General features: G+C 45.5%; 1 protein-coding gene across 1 annotated transcript; it reads right to left on the bottom strand.

The window, feature by feature from the left end:
* Positions 1-7,518: 7,518 nt before the first annotated feature.
* Positions 7,519-21,262, bottom strand: LOC147983626 (uncharacterized). The gene is made up of 2 exons (XM_087540797.1): positions 20,216-21,262; positions 7,519-8,271 (listed from the first exon to the last, which is right to left on the bottom strand). Exons 1-2 carry the CDS (start codon positions 21,260-21,262, stop codon positions 7,519-7,521), a joined length of 1,800 nt encoding a protein of 599 aa, XP_087396923.1.
* Between the last annotated feature and the right edge of the window lie 1,159 nt (positions 21,263-22,421).

Consider the following 22,421-nt stretch of genomic DNA (forward strand, 5'->3'; position numbering starts at 1 on the left):
CATACTTAAGCTTAATACCTGACTCTCTACCTTAGTAGAGTTCCCAATCTTCAGAGTTGCGTTTAATTCTTTCCAAAAGATCCCACCGGAATTCAATAGTCTTCTTAACAAAAGAACCAGCACAAGAAGTGTCAAGCATGGATTGATCATTATGAGAAAGCCAAGCACAAAAATTCTGGATAATAATTTCTCTTGAGAGCTCATGATTGGGGCATGAATATAGCATTCACTTAAGCCTCCCCCAAGCTAGAGCGATACTTTCTCCTTCACGAGGCCAAAAATTATATATGTAATTCCGGTCACGATGAACTAGATGCATGGGATAATTATTTTGGTGAAACTCCAATTTCAATCGATTCCAATTCCAAGATCCAATATCATCGCATAGCCTATACCATGACAATGCTTTTCCCTTCAAAGATAAAGGGAAAACCTTCTTCTTAACTTCATCTCCAGGTTAACCTACAAGCTTAAACAATCCAAAAATTTGTTCCACATATATCAAGTGCATATCAGGATGTTCGGTTCCATCTCCTGCATAAGGATTAGCTAGCAGTTGTTCTATCATACCCGAAGGAATTTCATATTCAATTTTTTCAATAGGTGCAGTAGGTTGAGGGGTATTTCATTGGTATGTTAACAATCCACTTACAAAAGGCGCTTCACTCCCCGGCAATGGCGCCAGAAAATATCCTTGATGACCCACAAGAATATGGGATCAATTTTAGCTCTTTTCAATAAGTAAGTGTGTCGAACGCCACGAGGACCAGAAGGAAATGACAAGTGGTTTTCAGCATGGTAATGTCTGCAAGTACTGAAATTGTAAGCAACAGAGTAGTTTGATAGCAAGATAATTTGTAACGAGCAAGTAACGATGCTAGTAACAAAAGTGCAGCAAGATAGCCCAATCCTTTTTAGGCAAAGGACAGGCCAAAACGGTCTCTTATAGTAAGCAAAGCGTTCTTGAGGGTGCACGGGAATTTTCATCTAGTCACTTTCATCATGTTGATTTGATTCGTGATTGCTACTTTGATATGTGGGTGGACCGGTGCTTAGGTGATGTTATTACTTCAACAAGCCTACTTATGATTAACCCCCTCGCAATCATCCACAACTACGAGAAAAGTATTAAGAATAAAATCTAACCATAGCATTAAACTTTTGGATCCAATCGGTCCCTTACGGAATAGTGCATAAACTAGGGTTTAAGCTTCTGTCACTCTCGCAACCCATCATCTAATAACTACTCCACAATGCATTCCCTTAGGCCCAAATATGGTGAAGTGTCATGTAGTTGACGTTCACATGACACCACTAAGGGAATCACAACATACATACTATCAAAATATCGAAGACATATCTAGTTCACATGATTACTTGCAACATGGTTTCTCCCGTGACCTCTAGAACAAAAATAACTACTCACAAATAATAATCATGCTCAAGATCAGAAGGGAATTAAAATGCATATTGGATTTGAACATATAATCTTCCACCAAATAAACCATATAGTAATCAACTACAAGATGTAATCAACACTACCAGTCACCCACAAGCACCAATCTATAGTTCTGGTAACAAGATTGAACACAAGAGATGAACTAGGGTTCGAAATGAGATGGTGCTGTTGAAGATGTTGATGGAGACTTCCCTCTCCAAGATGGGAGAGTTGTTGGTGATGATGATGACGATGATTTCCACCTCTGGGGCAGAAGTTCCCCCAGCAGAATCGCTCCGCCGGAGGGCAAAAGTGGTCCTGCCCAAGTTGTGCCTCGAGACGGCGGCACTCCGTCCCGAAAGTCCTCTCCTTATTTTTTTTGTAGGTCAAAATGACCTATATACCATAAAATGGCACCGGAGGTGGGCCTCGGTGAGCACAACCCACCAGGGCGCGCCTGGATTCCCTGGCGTGCCCAGGTGGGTTGTGCCCACCTGGTGGGCCCCCTCTGTACTTATTGGCTCCAATATTCCTATATACCATAAGATGGCACCGGAGGTGGGCCTCGGTGAGCACAACCCACCAGGGCGCGCCTAGATTCCCTGGCATGCCCAGGTGGGTTGTGCCCACCTGGTGGGCCCCCTATGTACTTATTGGCTCCAATATTCCTCATATATTCCATAAAAAATCTCCGTAAAGTTTTAGGTTGTTTGGAGTTGTGCAGAATAGGTAGCCTGACGTAGCTTTTTTAGGTCCTTATTTCCAGCTGCCGGAATTCTCCCTCTTTGTGTGTACCTTGCATATTATGAGAGAAAAGGCATTATAATTACTCCAAAAAGCATTATTATGCCTAAAAACATCGTAAATATCAGTAGGAAAACATGATGCAAAATGGAAGTATCAACATACCAAACAAGCAATTTAAACATCCTAAAGGTAAATCTTGGCACATAATTTTTATAATACAGTGGATTTTTACAAGGGGATAATTATTTTTGTTCAAAAGTTTCTGTAATCAAGGTTCATAAGATTCCATGGGCATGAACAAAGTTCAAGGACGTCCCCTACTTCAACGGTGTTCGTCTTACTCACTTTCACTTTTCTTTTGAAAAAATTTGAGGTTCCCCTCTATATTTTTTTGTTTTTAAACTTTTTAATAGCATACAACAGAACAAAATGAATCTCTAAAACTTCATGGTTGCCTCCCAGGCAACGCTTTGTTTAAAGCCATTAAGTTAGGCATAAAGTGCTCAAGTAATTGATCCACCCGGATCCCAAGGTATATCAAAGCCAATTTTAATTAACAATGATTTGTAATTTAGTAGTGAGCACAAAGCAAAAAAATATCACATAACAGCGGAGTATAACTCTCTTCCTATGCATTGGCATGTCATAAAAAAACAACTCATGCACATCAAGTAAAAGCAAATGCATAGTATAAAGAGTTTCTTGCAATTTTATCGTATTGAAAACACAGAGAGGCGGAGATGTAGTTTATCTCTCATAATAATTGCAAGTAGGAGCAGCAAGCACGTGCATATTATACTCATCAAAATCATCATGTGCAATAGTAAAACACAACCCATCAATGTAATCCTTAATAAGCGCAAACTTCTTTGATATAGTGTAGTTGGGAGAATTCAAAAAGATAATAGGACTATCATGTGTGGGTGTAATAGCAACAATTTCATTCTCAGCATAAGGAACTATAGCAAGTTCATCTCCATAAGCATCATTCATAATGGCATCATGGCCACAAGCATACCAAGCATCAATTTCATCAAAAAGTAATATTTTAGACAAAGCAAAGGGATCATAGCATCCATCCTTCGGTAAGCACAAAGAGAAATTAAACAACTTATGAGTTGAAGAGTTACTCTCACTAGAAGGTGGGCATAGGTGTTCAATCCACTCTTCCTCCTTTTGTTGTTCGCTCTCCTCCTCATCTTTTTCATCGAATATGCTAACAATTTCAGTAATTTCTTCTTCCATAGATTCCTGCAAAGTATAACTCTTTTCTTGGACAGCGAAGACTTTCTCAATAAATTCATCAATATAGGTATTGTATTTATAATTCTCATAGCAATATTGAAGTATAGAAATTTTTTCAAATCTATAAAGAGCATCATCACAATCTTCATACTCTTCAAACAAAGATTCAATTTCATAAGCACCCTTAAAAGCAACAAATTCTTCTATTCGTTCCACATCATAGTAATCATATATATATATATATATATACCATTAGCATAAGAATTCAAGGTTTCATTATCATTAAACTCACATTGAAATAAGAGGTGTCAAGCCTCCATCTTAGAGCAACAAGTGCAATCATATCTTAAGCATAAATTTCAAACATACCAATGCAATATTTTTATTTGATCCCATAAGTGTTTCGCTTTTTGAGACAAGCGATAATCCCTAAAGTATTCCAAGTGATCCGAGGTATCTCCCATTATCAAGTTGAATCGAGATTTATCAGGATTATCAAAGTAGTATTTAATGTTTTCCTCATAACAAGCATCATGGGTTTTAGGAGGTTCCCCATCTTAGCAACTACAGCTAATTTGTTTGGTATTTCGTGTTCCATATACATAACTAAAGATAGATAACAACTTAGAACTGAAAATAAAAACTACTTAGTGATAAAGCAAACAAGCACACATGAGAACATTCACCCCACGCTATTGCTCCCCGGCAAAGGCGCCAGAAAAAGGTCTTGATAACCCACAAGTATAGGGGATCAATTGTAGCCTTTGTCTATAAGTAAGAGTATCCAACCCAAGGAGGAGCTAAAGGTATAATTAATATTCCCTTCAAGTTTTATCGACCACCGATACAACTCTGCGCACACTTAACATTCGCTTAATATAGATGAGGGAAGGTGATGAAGGTGTTGATGAAGATGACTGAGTTGTTGGAGTTGATCGCCGTCACACGATGATTGCTCCGACGATGTTCCGGCGCCACCAGGAGAGAGGAGGAGAGAGCCCCCCTCCTTCTTCTTCTTCTTCTTCTTTGGAATCGCCCTAGATGGGAGGAGGGTTTCCCATCTGGTTCTTGGCATACATGGCTCCCAAAGGGCAGGATCCCCTCCGAGATTGGATATCTCTCTCTGTTCTCTTCTGTTTCGCCTTCCTATTTTCTGGCTCTTCGCCTTTTTTAAATCCTGGAGATCCGTGATTCCGATTGGGCTAAAATTTTGAGGGGATTTTTATCCGGATATTATCTTTCTTACGACGAAAGAAGGGAACCAACCGCCTTATAGGGGGCCCACAAGCCTGAGGGGTGTGCTGTCTGAGCTTGTGCGCCCCTCGACCATCGTCTCACGTTGTTTCTTTTTTCCCAAAAATCGCATATATACCAAAATAAATGTCTGTAAATTTTTATCGCATTTGGACTTCGTTTGATATGGATTTTCTGTGAAACAAAACACTACAATAAACAGGAACTGACAATGGGCACCGGATCAATATGTTAGTCCAAGAAAATTAGATAAATTGTTGCCAAAAGTATGTGAAAGTTGTAAAATGTTGCATTGAAACAATCAAAAACTATAGATACGACGGAGACGTATCAACGCCATGGTTGGGTTTTACCTTAATGATCTTTAGTAGTTGCGGATGCTTGATAGAGTTCCAATCATAAGTTCATAGGATCCAAGTACGGAAAGTGTGTTAGCCTATGTCTCTCCCTCATTGCATATGATAAGTATCTATCATGTTATACTTAATTTCCTATGGACAATCTTTCTCATGGTTCTACAAAATGCTTTCTACTAAACAACTAACTTTTATTATCTCGCAAATTACACCTAGTTTTATTCTCGCAAAGTACTTCTAGTTTTATCCCCGCAAAATAGTTTCATACTTTTTCTAGGTAAAGTGAATGTTAAGTGTGTGTAGAGTTGTATCGGTGGTCGATACAACTTGAAGAGAATATAAATTCTACAATTCGCTCCTTGTTGGGTTTGACACTCTTATTTATCGAAAAAAACTACAATTGACCGCCTACACTTGTGGGTTATCAGTGCTATTGAGGAACTTTTTTGCCCCCAACTTCTTGTAAATGATAGTTTTTTAGGGATACGGGAGTTGGAGTTGCTCTTAGCCCTAATTTTTGAGTAAGTTGGTTGTGCCTAAATCTACTGACTAGGTGGATCCACTTTGACTATTCAATTTATGGTTTAAAGTTTCAGGCTTCGGGCTCATTGCTTTTACGCCCTTCGAGGTGCCGATGCTCGAATGTGTGGCGCAAATTCTGTAGACTAGCTCCTACCCTCTTGGTTCTTGCGATCGCTCCGAGAAGATATGCTCTAGTAAGGGGACTCGTGAAGGTTGGAAACGAAGCTTGACCTAATTTGCCTCGATTCATTTATTACCTTGGTATGGGGACGACAAGGCCACGAGGGATGCAACCTAGTATACCCCTTGTAGCACCCTGCCCCGCCTAACATTCCACTGGTGAAAGATTCAACATGGAGCAGAGGATTCGATGCAGAGTAGAGGAGGCACACTGGAGGTGGAGGCCCTTCCCTCTGTGGAGATGTGTTCTTAGGGCAAATCTAGCTGAACCGTTAAAAGGTTATAACTCCTAAAACCTTTTTCATTTGAGGAGTTAAACCAGACCTAGCCGAACCCTTGTCTCATTTAACTACTAAAATATTATAAGTCGCCCGACCACTATGCCCAAAAATTATAGCGGTTGCGGGCACTTCTCAAGAAAAATCTTCCTCTCCCCCATGCCCGCCGCTCTCCCTCGGTCGCCCTCATCCACATCGATGTCGATCATCGCCACCCCAATGCCCTCGCCGGCAACACTGCCTACACTGCAGCCGTTGACTCCCTCGGGCCCTCCTTTCATCGATCGCCGCCGCCCACCGTCGCCTGAAATGACCGGATCTAGCCACCAACCTTCGTCGCTACCACCAAACCAATGAGGAGGGCCACCACCTGCCCCCCCTGCAGCCTCGTGCTCAAGGACAACATCTCAGCTGACGCCTCTGCCGCCAAAGAAGATGTGCCACGGCGTGCAGCAAGTGCCATGGGGGACATGGGTGTCCGAATTCACCGTCTCGTGCCGCCATCAAGCATTTTGCCGACATGGCCTTGACATGTTGGGGAGCCTATGGGCCAGACATGTCATACTCCTGTTGAAAAACCCTGAACTGGTCACTATCTTAAAGTGGTAGGTTTTAGGAAAAATTTAGCGTTTGATTGGTAGTTTATAGGACACAATCAAAAAGGGATAGTTTTCTAGGACACAAACCTCAAAAGTGGTAGTCTTTTCTCAATTACTCGGGTCGATGCAACATTCCACATTGCAGGAATATATGTTTAGCAAGAGAATGTGACAAACAGCAAACCTGATTCATCATGAAAAATTGGACATTTGCCTCCTTGAGGGTGCACATAACAATAAAAAAATCAATGTTGAATACGCTATTGAGCTTGATCGATTTAGCCGTGAATAAGAAAAAGAAGGAAATCTTACAGAGGTATATCAGAATTAAATGAAAGGGTTGTAGCTTTTGTGATGTTGCCCATGAATGTGCATCTAACTTGCTACCACTGAAAATAGTTATTTGTGGGTGATGAATCACTGATCTCCGGGGGCATGAAAACCTAGCAAAAAGGAGGATGGCAGCCCTGCTCTGTATGGACAAGGGGCCTCGACAATGTCGTATTTGGTGGGAAAGAGAACTCCGATCATGGCGGTGCCAAATTACATGAATTTGTTCAAGCTACTATTACCAATTTTGCAATCAAAGGGGCAGGTCCTCAAGAATGCTGCTACAATTAAGTACTAAGTTGGCTAGATTGGAATAGCATCACCCAGGTATTCCTTGTCAACCAAATCATCCCGAAAAGAGAGCCAAGAACCATCACATACTTATGTAAGTCTTGCTCCCAATTCTCCCAATACAAAATATGCAAGCAATCCTCACAGGATGTACTGAATGATTAGCTGACCGGTGGACTGTCAACACTGAAACAGGCAATCTAGAAGCAACACGTGATCCATCGTCTGAGGGTAGGACGACAAAATTTGCAAGAGCGTTCAATAAGCATAGATCCACGTCAGTTCACAACTGAAGAGAATTGCATTGCACGTGAGTGTTCAGTACGATTTGGGGCGCTCAGCGATGTCCTTCCGGTGTCGATGGAGCTGAAGCAACCATCCTCTTGAGCACCGGTGGCGGGATGGCGCCTAGACAGCGGCAGGTGGCGGGATGGCGACTTGATGGTCGATGACCGCCGGGTCGACGAGCCCCGACAGCGGGTTGCCGTCCTACGGGACAGCGGCCAGCTGCTGGTTGGCGCCCTGTGGGACAACAGCCAGCTGCTGGTTGCCGCCTTGGAGGACGGCGCCCGCAGGTTGTCGACGAGTGGCAGGTTGGCACCCTGCGGGACAGCGGCCAGCTGCTGGTTGCCGCCTTGGAGGACGGCGTCCAGCAAGTTGTCTACGAGCGGCGGGTTGGCGCCCTGTGGAACACCCGCCAGCTGCAGGTCGACGACGAGCGGCGGGTTGACGCCCTGCTGAACACCGGCCAGCTGCTGGCCCGCGTCTTGCGGGATGTCGTCTACCAAATCGGTGACAAAAGGCGGGTTGGCTCCCTGTGAAACACCAGCCAGCTGCTGGTTAGCCCCCTGCGGCACTTGGTGCTGCTGGAGGAGCGGATCTTCCAGAGCCTCTCCCGCTGCCGGTAGGTGGATGGCATGCTGGTCGGGGAGCGCATCGCCCTGAGCCCCTCCTGCTGCCAGATTTCTAGGCCACTGCTTCAGGAGAACGAGGAAAGTGACGGAGCAGATGATCCCTGCCACATTTTGAACCTGCCCAAACGCACCATACGAGTTGCGTCAGTTTCGATAGATAGCAATGTGTACGTACACTACCAACGCTCTTTCTTTCGAGAAACAATAGGCAAAACTTGTTATAGTTGACAGTCGGGAAGTCATCGTGCTAAGGCTCCATAAGACCAGAACAACAGAACAGCAACCGCATCGATGAAGAGTGGCGTATATCGAAAGGATTCAACCTGAAGAAACACAAACATAGACGAACTACAATCCGAGCAAAATCCACCAAGGACGGATCCGCTTGAGACACACCTCCGCATGTCCATCGAGGATGGTAGACACACCACCGTGACACGGGCTAGGCAGGAAGGAACTTATTCCATATTCAGAGAGCCGCCGACGTCTCATCTTCCTGAGCAGGATACAAACCCTAACAAGAATCGAAGGAGCATCTAAAAACAAAGCCCTCCCGCTGGCAAGGACCAGGATCCACCACCCCCGCCCATGGCCCTAAGGCCACAGAGGCGAGGCGGACCGGCGACGCACCGACGGGAGGCAGTTGAACCCGCATCCGCCTAAAAAACAAAACGGTTGTGGCGGGAACCCAACCGTCGGTGTGAACTTTCATTGCTACCGCACCACCTCACCGTACCTCTGCGTTGGTCGATTTCGGTCATTCGCCCCAGGCGGCACCACTCCGTCGGTCACCGTGAACCAAGCCACCACCCCGCCCCTCGGTGGCCTCCTTTGCGGCTGCCCTGACCTCATTGAGCATGCAAAGTAGCCCCCCATCTCGCGGATATCCCTGAACTCCCGTTGTCGTCCCCCGAGCTCCTGCCACCGTTCACGTACTTCCCGCTGTTGGATTCCACCATCCCCACCGAGCTCCTCCCAGCTACCAGATTCGTCTCTTGACGTGAAGAAAGAAGAAGAGTAAAGTTATATAATAACTTTACATACTGAAAAAAGAAATGAAGGTGAGGACACAATCGAACCGGCCGATGGTCTCTCCGGCCTCAGCCGATGCCATGCATTTTGATAGACCGATACGTCCTATCGACGACTTATTGATCCATAGCTCCAAATCCTTCCCATAGCCAATCATTTACATGGCCTGCCATTATATGTTGTTAACATGTTGTCCATGAGGGGTTTTGCTTGCAAACCTGTGACGCCCCAAGGCCGGAGCTTCAGATGCCTTCCAGGGTTTCCGAGTTTTTGTCATGTGAGTTGTTGGTTTGTTGCATTCATCTTTGCATCATGTGCATTGCATCATGTCATAAATCTTTTGCATCTCAACTAAATAATTTGTGTGGATCTTCGATCCATTTAAATTGAGGGAAGGATGACTTCCCTTTATAATATATCCTCCCGATATTAGTGGAGCTATTATAAAATAATCCATTCTTATGGAATCACCTAAAACACACTTGCAAATTTCCCCATGCCTTTGTTATCTCGCTGCTTGACCACGAACCTTGCCATTTATTCTCCGGAGCTCTACCAAAATTCTCAACATTTTTGGAAACTCCTAGAACCTAGTCCTAGTGAAAACCCATTTGAATTAAATTCAAATGAGTTTGAATTTACATCTTCCAATCTTGGCCTTTTCTATTTTCTTGGAACAAGCGTATTTTTGTGAGTTCGGGAAAATTATCCCCTTGTCCAAAATCTTTTCCTAGACCTCTCTTTCTTTTCCTCTCTTTTTTGGTCTTTTCTACTAAAGTAATATGAGAGAGAGAGAGTGGGGGGAAGTCAGCCTAGCTGGGCCTCCCAGCCATCTGCGCCTAGGCCCATTTGGCCCAAGGCCATCCCGCAGCCCACTGCTCTAACCCTAACCGATCGCTACCTCTTTCTCTCGATCCCCACTCCCTTCCCTCGTTCTCCTCCCTCGCACCGCCACTCACGCATCGCCAAGGAGAGGAAGAGTGCTGCCTCGCTCGATCCCTCTCCCTCTCATCCTCCCGATCTCCTCTCTTCGAGCATCGGCCGCCTCTAGCAGCCTCCTCCCCTCAAGTTCCTGCCTTGCCCCGCCATGAACGTCGCAAGACCTCGCCGCTGCCTCCCCGCCTCCGGCCATGGCGCCCACGTCGGTGAACCGACTTGCACTGCCGCGCTGGCGACCCGACCTGACCTGCCGCGCTCTACTCCTTCCACCGCATCCCTGTCTCGCCGGAACGCTCCACCACCATCGCCGCCTCCTTGCTCGGGAGAGCAAAGGCTCAATTCCGAGCAGCACAAGCGCTCCGCTTTCTCCACCGAAGCTTTTCTGCTGCTGCGCCATCGCGTCCAAGTCCAGCAAGCCGCCGCCGTGCCTTCTAGCCTCCTCCCGCGTCCTGCATCGAGCCGCCCGGGCCGCGCATCGCCAGACGCCGTCCCTGCTGCCGGGGAACCTTGGTTCCACCCGTTCCCCATCTCCAGCGCCGCGCAAGGCCTCCCCCATGCCTCGCTAGCTGCTGCTGCGCTGCCACGTTCCTGTTCGACCCTCTGCATCCACCTCCAGCAGCTCTCCCTACGACCTCCTCTTCGTCACCGCCTCGTGCCGTCCCTACCGACTCCGACCAGGGAGCCCCGCCGCTCGCCGAACGTGACATCCGCCTCCTGTTCGTGCTGCATCATCTCGTTCACGGGCACTTCTTTGCCACAAGTGCTCCTGACTGAGACCCTCAAGTCATCTACCCGGAGCCCAAGTCCAAAGACTATCGTGGACGTATGCCTGGTGTCACTTGGATCCGTCAAGATTGCCAAGACCGTTTCGGATTATGACAAGTACCACTACACCTGGAGATGTAACGAGTACCCCTACGGAAGACCCGAACGTCTACGAATCGTGTACGACTATAGCCGGTGTGCATTTTGTCAAGTCCGACTACGACAAACGACTACACGATGGGACGCCAAGTACCACTACACACTTTTGCAGAACCGGGCAATAGCACCGGTTCGTAAGGCCCTTTAGTGCCGGTTCCATAACCGACACTAAAGTGTGGTCACTAAAGCCCCCCCCCCTTTAGTACCGGTTCAGCACGAACCGGTGCTAAAGGGCAACCACGTGGCACGAGCCAGCTCCGGGGGCCGGGAGCCCTTTAGTACCGGTTGGTAACACCAACCAGTACTAAAATGTTTGGGGGGTTTTTGGTTTTATGATTTCTTTTTCATTTAATTTTGTGTTTTCCATTTTAATTCTTTTTCGGTTGCTGGTATTTTACGATACTACACATTATACACGTTATGCATATATATATAAATAGAATTTCTAGTAGAACCAATCATATATATATATATCATCAATGTCTCACAAACCACCATATTAATTCACACATACACACATGTATAGCTATATACAATTTCTCCTACATATGCATGTTGCCTTCGGAGCCAGTGGCATTAGCCTAATTGGTGCCTTCGGAGCACGATCACAATTGGAAGTGGTTCATGACCTGGTCGATGGGGGCGGTAGCGGGTAATAATATTCTCCCTTCGGATTTATGACCTGGTCGAGTAAAAATCCCGCTATTTCCTCTTGAAGTGCTTCTACGCGCTCCGTTTCTAGGAGCTTGTCCCGCACCTCTTTGAACTGTTAAGAAGGAGATCAATATGCATGTGTATTAGTTGTGTGACTAGATATCGATAATGGTGTAAAAATTGTGAATAGTGTTTTGACAAGCGTACCCATTCCTGTCTTTGAGATCTGCTCCTTTCGGACGCCATCATGCGAATGTTCTCGCAAACGCAGAATGCAGACAGATCAGTCCCCTGCGCCTACTTCAGGGCCTTTATTATGAGAATGGAATTTAATTTGATCAGATAATAATTAATCAAGCATGATAATTAAAGAGATGGCAGCTAGCTAGCTAGCTAGTACTACTTAATTACTTACCTTGGGTCAAAACCATTTCAGCTGTCGTTTCCATTCACCTTCCGTGACGCTGATGAACCTTGCCCAAGCCCTGCCTGCCGACAAAGAAAATGAATAAAGGGGTTATTAAATAGTTCATATCATGAAATGACGAACTAAATAGGCCGAGATATATAGTTAATAATGATTGAAATTACCTGTTGACTATGCCAAACAAGATGTTATAGTCACTATTTGCTTTGAGTAGTGAGTCCAGTATTTGAACTGTTCCGGCGTCAACTTTAATGATACAAAAGATCCAGTGAAATCTGCATGCACACACGTTTGCATGTATTAATTAAGCAGGCATATGTAAGCAAAAACATGTAGCTAGCTAGTAGGCAAAAACAGAGAATTTGTAGTACAAGAAAGTGTGACTCATTGGAAGTTGTAAGGAAGTAGTATATCTTCATTGTATTTGAGGCGCTTCAAGAACTCTAGCATGCTGTCCTCTACCTGCTTTTCATAATGCTTGTTTATTTTCCATGTGTATTCATTAACGGTGTTTGGGTCAATGAACCCAATGCCATAGCGTCCACATTTTCTCATTTCATACATCTTCATCCTGCATAATACCACAGAAAAGAATATAGTGAGGATAATTACAGGTAATGATTGATCAAAAGGATCACTACAGCTAGCTTGAGACATAAATTACAGAAAGAAATCACTTACAGACAATAGCAACTGACGATAGATTTGTCGAGTGCGTCTTGATTGTATAACTGAAATAGTTCAGAATACTCAACGGTCACAGCATTCTCATGGTAGTAATGATCCTTCTTGACTTGCACCATGAGGGACTCTCGATCGGATCTCTTGGTAATGTCCATGTACCATTGATGCAATTCATACATTCTTGTTGCGAGCTTCTTGACCTCTTCTGTCTTGACCAAAGGTTGGCCCCGGGCATGTTTCCATTTTATTTCCTCCTCTGTAAGCACAGGCATGTCCTCGATCTCGCGGAGTTGTCCAACAGTGATGTTGAGAGTTTCAGCCTGCATTATATGCTCCTGGGTTATTACCACATCACCCACCTCGGGAATGTAAACTGTTTGCCCACAATAATATTGGGCGCGCGTACTGTCACGTGTTGTTCGCGGCACAACAAGCGGGGGGATCGATTGCGCCGCCTGTTCTCCCAGCTGGGCAACGGTTTTCCCGCATTTTTTGACAGCTGCTTGTTGTTTGCTCGAGCTCGAGCTCGCCTTCTTCTGTAGACGTTGTCGATGTAACTTCCTGATGTGGCGCTCATAGTCTGTGTCAACAGGCTTAGGAGCTGGTGGTTGAGCCATACGAATGAAGTGGTCAACTACTTCCACAAGCACTTTCTCCCTTAGCGGCGGTGGCGGTTTCAGTCCAAAATGGGCGTCGACTTCTGCCCGCACTATGGCATTGGTTTGCTCCTCGGTCCTGTCGTAAGCCCTCTCAGGAAGAGGAGTAGTGAGGTTTGGACCATATTTATATCGCTTGCCTCCGCCTGTACTTCCTATACTATGACCTCGACTCGTACCACTACGCACCATAGCTGCGGGGTGTCTCTTCTGCGATTGCTGAGGCGGAGTAGACGGCTGACGGGGCTGAGTTGGACGAGGAGGAGTGGCCTGAAGCTGTGTCGGACTTGCAGTGGCCTGAGGTTGTGCCGGACTTGGAGGAGGAGTGGACGTCTAATGCTGTGTCAGACTTGGAGGAGGAGTGGCCTGACACTTTGCCGGACTTGGAGGAGGAGGAGTGGCCTCACTCTTTGGTGGACTTGGAGGAGCGAGAGTCTGCTGACTCGGTGGCGGACTTCGACGAGGAGTCGGGTGACGCGGTGTCGGTGGCCTTCGAAAGATGATGCAATCCTTTCTCCATAGGATGATACGATGTTTGGCATCTCCGAGTGTGTGCTCCTTGTCACCTCCAGGAATGTCAAGCTCTAGCCCCGAATATTGGTCCACCACCTCATCAACCACGACACGAGCATAGCCTGCTGAAATCGGGTTGCAATGGAAGGTTGCATCGGGGGAATTTGTATAAGCAACGCCGTCCGCCACCTTCAAGGATATCTTCTTAATTTTGAAGTGTAGCTCGCAGTTAGTGTTCTCCATGATATCATCCACGGGGTATCTATCAAGCATTGCGTCAAACGGGGCGGAACCCATGCTGCTTCTCGGCATGGATGGGGCGGTGGTATCCAATGCTGGATCATCCGCTAGCTGCTGCAGCTGTTGAGACCCCCTTTGATGGCTAAGTGAGTCGATCTGCTCCTGCTGCCGCTGGAATTTGATTGCCAAGTCCGCGTGTGCTGATTCTAGTCCTTGAAGGCGTTCATAGTCAAGCTTCCTCTGCTCCTCCTCCATCTTCCTCTTCTTCTCCTCCGCAATCTTCTTTCTCCCACGGGTTCTGTAGTCGGCGTTCCAGTCCGAAAACCCCTCATACCATGGAATAGCGCCCATGCCTCGTGTTCTTCCCGGGTGTTCAGGATTTCCCAGGGCACGCGTAAGCTCGTCATTCTCTCTGTTGGGCTCGAACAACCCGGATCGAGCCTCTTCTATTGCAACAAGTAGCTTATCTTCGACTCCGTCCAGACATGCCTTCTTGGAAACTTTGCCTGTCTTCGGGTCCAACTCCCCCCCATGCGCATAGAACCAAGTCCTGCACCTGGGGGGCCAGCTCAATGTTTCTGGAGTGACACTTGCATCCACCATCTCTTTGTCAGACTTATCCCACTTAGGCATTCCCACCGCATAGCCACCTGGCCCCATCTTATGGAACATATCCTTTTTTGTGGCATTGGCCTTGTTTATTCTTGACCGTTCCTTACATAATTCTAAATCCTTGAATTTCACAAAATCGTCCCAATGAGCACTTTGGTTCTCTAGTGTTCCCTCGAATACTGGAGTCTTCCTTCCTCCCTTGACGTACTTGTCCCATTCACGATTCTTGTGGTTCTTGAATGCAACCGCCATCTTCCTAAGAGCAGCGTCCTTGACTTTCTGCATATCTGCTTCTGTGAAATGATCTGGTAGGGTGAAATGTTCCATGAGAGTATCCCAAAGCAGACTTTTTTGTCTGTCGTCGACAAAAGTAAGATCTGGACGTGGCTTTGCTGGCTCTCTCTCCATTCTTGAAGGGAGATCGGGAGTTGGTCCTTCACAAGAACTGCACACTGACGAACGAACTTGTCCGCAATCTTATTAGGCGCTAATGGTTCGCCATTAGGTTTGATTGCCTCGATATTATACTTTACGCCCTCCTTCAACTTTTTGTTCGGGCCTCGTTTCGTCCTGTTGCCTGAAGATTTGCTCGATCCGGATGGCTGAAAGAAGAAAGATAGATTCGTTAATATATCTTCAACTCATTTAAAACATGTGATGATCACCAGATGCCTGCTTATATAATATATATACCTCTCCGGTGTTGTCATAATCGTAGTTCATGACTTCATCAATTCGGTCGTCGCGATCGAATATCATATCACCCTCTCCGGTGTTGTTTAGAAATTCGGAGCCGTCATAATCTTCTTCATTCTGATCATCATCTGGCCCGCGTATTATATCGAACATGGTCTGTTCTCCCTCTCTGTTGGTATTGTCCGTCATAGCTTTTATTTAACTATGCCAAAAGAAATATAAAACAATTTAGTATTCAAATTACATCGTCTCGAATAATAGATATAATCTCGAATACATCATCTCGAATAACAGATATAATCTCGAATACATCGTCTCGAATAATAGATATAATCTCGAATACATCGTCTCGAATAATAGATATAATCTCGAATACATCGTCTCGAATAATAGATATAATCTCGAATACATCGTCTCGAATAATAGATATAATCTCGAATACCTCGTCTCGAATAATATATAATCTCGAATACATCGTCTTGAATATTATATATCGAGTACATCACTGGCTAGGTAGCTAATAAATATCGAATACTACAGAAGAATCTAGGACAATCGCGGTTCCTGCGGCGCGGGCGGTGGACACCCAAAGAGAAGGAACCCTCACAGGATCATAGCTGAAGTGAGATCCCTGAAGAAACTGCCAGGTATTGGAGAAACTGCCGCCCTCTAACCTAACCATGTAGCGATGGACGTGCTCGTCCTCCTCCCTGACACGGCGACGTACCACCTCCGGCGGGGCCGGCTCCCTCCGCACCGAAACTGGCCCACGCGAACGCCACCAAATGAGATCAGGGTCGACGACGGGACCCGGGGCCGGGTTCCTCATCAAGCGGCATGCCCCTCCAGGCAGCACCTCCCAGTGCCAGCCCGGCGGAGCCCAGTCCCGGACATGGGTCAGTCGGACGTCGTCGCGGACGGGTCGACGGTGAGGATGCGGGCCGGGCATCGTCGAGAACAAATACTAGCTATATGCCCGCAAAAAGTAACATTTTTTTAATGATTGGATTTTGATAACTAAAATTTCTAACATTTCTATATAACTAACATTTCTATAACATTTCTAATATTTCTAGAACAAAAAAAAGAAAAAGTTCTAACTTTTTTATAACTATTTCTATAACTAAAAGACAGAAAAATTTCTAACAATTCTAACTTTTTTATAACTATTTCTATAACTAAAAAACAGAAAAATTTCTAACAATTCTAACATTTCTAACTATTTCTAAAAAACAGAAAAATTTCTAACAATTTCTAAAAAACAGGAAAATTTCTAACAATTCTAACTTTTTTATAACTATTTCTATAACTAAAAAACAGAAAAATTTCTAACAATTCTAACATTTCTAACTATTCTAACAACTCTAACATTTCTAACTATTCTAACAATTCTAACATTTCTAGCTATTTCTAAAAAACAGAAAAATTTCTAACAATTTCTAAAAAACCAGAAAAATTTCTAACTATTTGTATAACTAAAAAACAAAAAATGTATGTGTGTGTGTGCGCGCGCTCACCGGCGAGGTGAGAGGCGACGGGGCCGCGACGGGGACGGTGACGGGCGCGGCGACGACAGGGATGACGACGGCGGGGACAGGGACGGGGCGGCAATGACGGGGACGGGGACGTACGGGCCGGGGTGGCGACGACGACGGGGACGTACGGGGCGGCGACGACGGGGACGGGGACGACGCGGGACGGGCTGGGACGGGGCGGCGGTGACGACGGGGACGACGGGGACGGGGTCGACGGGGCGGCGACGACGGGGACGGGGCGACGACGGCGGCGGCGACGAGGGATGGAGACGTACGGGGGGCGCGACGGGCGACGGTGCAGAGGAGAAGAAGTAGATGAGAATCTGAAATTTTCGTAAGTGTTGTTCATATAGGAGGGGCCTTTAGTACCGGTTGGAGCCACCAACCAGTACTAAAGGCCTGTTTTGGCCAGGCCAAGCGGCGGGAAGCGACCCCCTTTAGTACCGGGTGGTGGCTCCAACCGGTACTAAAGGCCCCCCTTTAGTACCGGTTGGTGCCACGACCCGGTACTAAAGGGGGTGCGCTGGCGCAGGTGCGGTGCGGCAAGTTTAGTCCCACCTCGCTAGCCGAGGGGCGACCGCACTGGTTTATAAACCCCCGTGCGGTAGCTCTCTCGAGCTCCTCTCCAAAGCAGGCCTACTGGGCCTACATGTTCTGTGCTGCCCTGTTGGCCTACTGGGCCTTTGCGGGCCTGCATCCTGGCCCAACAACAGGTTGGTTTTCTAGTCGTATGACGGCCGCTTTGGCCTAGTAGGCGGGCTTTTATATTTTTTTTGCTTTATTTATTTTTGAGTTATTTTTTTGTGTATTTAGAGTTTCTTTATGAATATTTTTGCTTTAGGTACAAAAAATTACAAACTTTCTGTTAGTGCCCGTAGTTTTCAAATTTGAATAGTTTAAATTTTGAATTATTTGAAATTAGTGTGAATCACTAGTTTGTGAATAACTTAACTTTAAAAATCAGTAAAGGCATGAAAGAATTTGTTTGCACATAAAATTTCTTCGCGTTTCAAATGCCAAAACACATAATTAACTACCCTAACTATAACAGAGATTCCCTTCTGGGTATGAAACACAGAAGAAAGTGATGATAGTGAAGCCGATCACATCCCAGATCTTTGGGTGTGAATCTTTTTCTTCGCGTGTTTCCCTTTGCGCCGTAACCATGGAAAATCTTCATCATTTAACGGGATGCTCGGGGCAATATTCACTGTGAATGGAGCAATTTCATCAAACTTTTCATAATCTTCTGACTTGTCTGTCTTGTCATTCACTCCCACGATGTTTCTCTTCCCAGAAAGAACTATGTGCCGCTTTGGCTCATCGTACGATGCATTCGCTTCCTTATCTTTTCTTTTTCTTGGCTTGGTAGACATGTCCTTCACATAGAAAACCTGTGCCACATCATTGGCTAGGACGAATGGTTCGTCTGCATACGCAAGATTGTTGAGATCCACTGTTGTCATTCCGTACTGCGGGTCTTCCGTTACCCCGCCTCGTGTCATATTTTCCCATTTGCACCGAAACAACGGGACCTTCAAACCACGTCGATAGTCAAGTTCCCATATGTCCTGTATATAACCATAATATGTTTCCTTTCCCGTCTTGGTTTCTGCATCAAAGAGGACACCACTGTTTTGGTTCATGTTCTTCTTATCTTGGGCGATCGTGTAAAATGTAATACCATTTATCTCGTACCCTTTGAAAGTCATTATATTCGAAGATGGTAACTGGGACAGCAAGTACAGGTCATCTTCAATAGAGGTGTCATGCATGGTATGTGTCCGCAACCAGCTGGCGAAACTCCTGGTTTGTTCACGTGTAATCCAGTCATCAGACCGCTCCGGGTGTTTGGAGCGTAGAAAATTCTTGTGTTCATCCATATACGGAGCCACCAAGGAGGAATTCTGTAGAACTGTGTAGTGTGCTTCAGTGAGAGAATGTTCGTCCATACATATTATTTGTTTCCCTCCTAGCGTGCCTTTTCCATCCAGTCTTCCCTTATGTCGCGATTCAGGAACACCAATCGGCTTAAGGTCAGGAATAAAGTCAATACAAAACTCAATGACCTCCTCATTTTGACGGCCCTTGGAGATGCTTCCTTCTGGCCTAGCACGGTTATGAACATATTTCTTTAAGACTCCCATGAACCTCTCAAAGGGGAACATATTGTGTAGAAATACAGGACCCAAAACGTTAATCTCTTCGCATAGGTGAACTAGGACGTGCGTCATGATGTTGAAGAAGGATGTTGGGAACACCAACTTGAAACTGACAAGACATTGCACCAAATCATTCTCTAACCTTGTTATGATTTCTGGATCGATTACCTTCTGAGAGATTGCATTGAGAAATGCACATAGCTTCACAATGGCTAATCGAACGTTTTCTGGTAGAAGCCCCCTCAATCACGTGGTAGTCATGAGACTTCAGGTTCTGGAATTTTTTTCTCTGCCATGTTTATTATTCCCTTTATATTTGACGAGAAGCCAGACGGTACCTTAATACTGAGTAGGCATTCAAAGAAGATTTCCTTCTCTTCTTTGGTAAGAGCGTAGCTTGCATGACCCTGATGTATGCCGTCTTTTCCGAGCATACGTTGCTGTTCCTCTCGTTCCTCAGGTGTATCTTTTGTCTTCCCATACACGCCCAAGAAGCCAAGCAGGGTCACACAAAGATTCTTCGTCACGTGCATCACGTTGATTGCGGAGCGGACCTCTAGGTCTTTCCAATAGGGCAGGTCCCAAAATATAGATTTCTTCTTCCACATGGGTGCGCGTCCGTCAGCGTCATTCGGAACAGGTTGTCCACCAGGACCCTTTCCAAAGACCACCTTCAAATCCTTGACCATATCATGTACATCAGCACCAGTGAGGCTTCGTCCGGTGATCCGCCTCGCCTTTGAAATGCTTGCCTTTCTTTCTTACGGGATGCCTGCTCGGAAGAAATCGATGATGTCCCAGGTACACATTCTTCTTACAATTAGCCAAATATATACTGTCGGTGTCGTCCAAATAGTGCGTGCATGCGCGGTATCCCTTGTTTGTCTATCCTGAAAGGTTACTGAGAGCAGGCCAATCACTGATGGTCATGAACAGCAACGCCTTTAGGTCAAATTCTTCCCCCATGTGCTCATCCCACGCACGTACACCTGTTCCATTCCACAGTTGTAAGAGTTCTTCAACTAATGGCCTTAGGTACACATCAATGTCGTTGCCGGGTTGCTTAGGGCCTTGGATGAGCACTGGCATCATAATGAACTTCCGCTTCATGCACAACCAAGGAGGAAGGTTATACAAACATAGAATCATAGGCCAGGTGCTATGGTTGCTGCTCTGCTCCCCAAAAGGATTAATGCCATCTGCGCTGAGACCAAACCATACACTCCTTGCGTCATCTACAAACTCCTTCCCATACTTTCTTTCGATTTTTCTCCACTGCGACCCGTCAGTGGGTACACTTAACTTTCCGTCTTTCTTACGGTCTTCTCTGTGCCATCGCATCGCCTTGGCATGCTCTTTGTTTTGGAACGAACGTTTCAACCGTGGTATTATAGGAGCATACCACATCACCTTGGCAGGAATCTTCTTCCTGGGTCGCTCGCCCTCGACATCAGCAGGGTCATCGCGGCTGATCTTATAGCGCAATGCACCACATACCGGGCAAGCGTTCAAATCCTTGTACTCACCGCGGTAGAGGATGCAATCATTAGGGCATGCATGTATCTTCTGCACCTCTAACCCTAGAGGGCAGACAGCCTTCTTTGCTTCGTACGTACTCTCGGGCAATTCGTTGTCCTTTGGAAGCATATCCTTTATCATTACCAGCAACTTTCCAAATCCCTTGTCAGATACACCATTCTCTGCCTTCCATTGGAGCAATTCCAGTGTGGTGCCCAGCTTTTTCTTGTCACCTACGCAATTCGGGTACAACAATTTTTTGTGATCCTCTAACATGCGCTGCAACTTCTTCTTCTCCAAATCACTTGCGTAGTTTCTCTTTGCATCGGCAATGGCCCGACCTAGATCATCAACGGGCTCATCTGATGCCTCTTCTTCAGCTTCTTCCCACATTGCCGGCTCAGCTTCTTCCCGCATTACCGGCTCAGCTTCTTCCCCCATTGTTGTATCATCGTATTCAGGGATCCTATGGCCAGGATAGCTGTCGTCGTCCTCTTCTTCTTCATTGTCTTCCATCATAACCCCTCTTTCTCCGTGCTTGGTCCAAACATTATAGTGGGGCATGAAACCGGACTTAAACAGGTGGACGTGAATGGTTCTTGACGTAGAGTAATTGTGACCATTCTTACAGTGAGCACATGGACAAGGCATAAAACCATCCGCCCGCTTGTTTGCCTCAGCCGCAAGCAGAAAAGTATGCACGCCCTCAACGAACTGGGGAGAGCATCGGTCATCGCACATCCATTGCCGGCTCATCTTCATTACACAACACCGAATAGACCAAATTAATACAAGTTCATACATAAAGTTCATACAACACTTAAATGCAACAAACAAATAACTCTCTAGCTAAAGCATTTAAATGCAACAACAAATACGATCAAGATCGCAACTAAGGTAACAATGGATCCAACAGCATAATGATACCAAGCCTCACTATCGATGGCATATTTTCTAATCTTTCTAATCTTCAAGCGCATTTTCTCCATCTTGATCTTGTGATCATCGAAGACATCAGCAACATCCAACTCCAATTCCAATTCCATCTTCTCCCCCTCAATTCTTTTCAATTTTTCTTTCAAGTACTCGTTTTCTCTTTCAACTAAATTTAACCTCTCGACAATAGGGTCGGTTGGAATTTCCGGTTCACATACCTCCTAGAAAAAAATTCTATGTCAACTTGATGGGCATAATTTGTCATAAACACGAAATGCAACTAGTTTTAAAAGAGAATATATATACCACATCTGAATCATAACAAGGACGAGGGCCGACGGGGACGGATATCAAAACCATGGCACTATATGTATAACAAACAACGTACGGGTAAGATAATTATACGAGTAATTATATATCCAAATCACACAAACATCAATTTTTATATAAAATTTCATGAAAAAGAGGCTCACCACAAGGTGGTGCCGGCGACGGGACGGTGCGGGCGATCCACGGTGGTTACGACGGAGATTTAGAAGGCACTAAGTAAACCAGACCTACATATGCAAACTAAGTGTTATTTTTGACCTCAAATTGCATATAAATCAAATACTAACACACACACATATATATATATATCCTCCCAAATTACTAAACTCACAAATTAATCACTATATAAAGCATTGCAAGAGCTAATCTAGCAATGAGAGATGAAAGGACAAAGTTTCTAACCTTTGTG

Source organism: Triticum urartu, chromosome 2A (assembly GCF_056163025.1).
Source record: "Triticum urartu cultivar PI428250 chromosome 2A, HENAU_Tu73, whole genome shotgun sequence".
NCBI lineage: Eukaryota > Viridiplantae > Streptophyta > Magnoliopsida > Poales > Poaceae > Triticum > Triticum urartu.

What these genes read in the sequence shown, in the direction of transcription:
- LOC147983626 (XM_087540797.1), bottom strand. Translation starts at nt 21,262, where the DNA reads ATGGAAGACAATGAAGAAGAAGAGGACGACGACAGCTATCCTGGCCAT. An exon ending in AACTGTGGAATGGAACAGGT is followed by an intron (nt 8,272 to 20,215) that starts GTACGTGCGTGG and finishes GCGTTTGGGCAG; the next exon opens with GTTCAAAATGTGGCAGGGAT.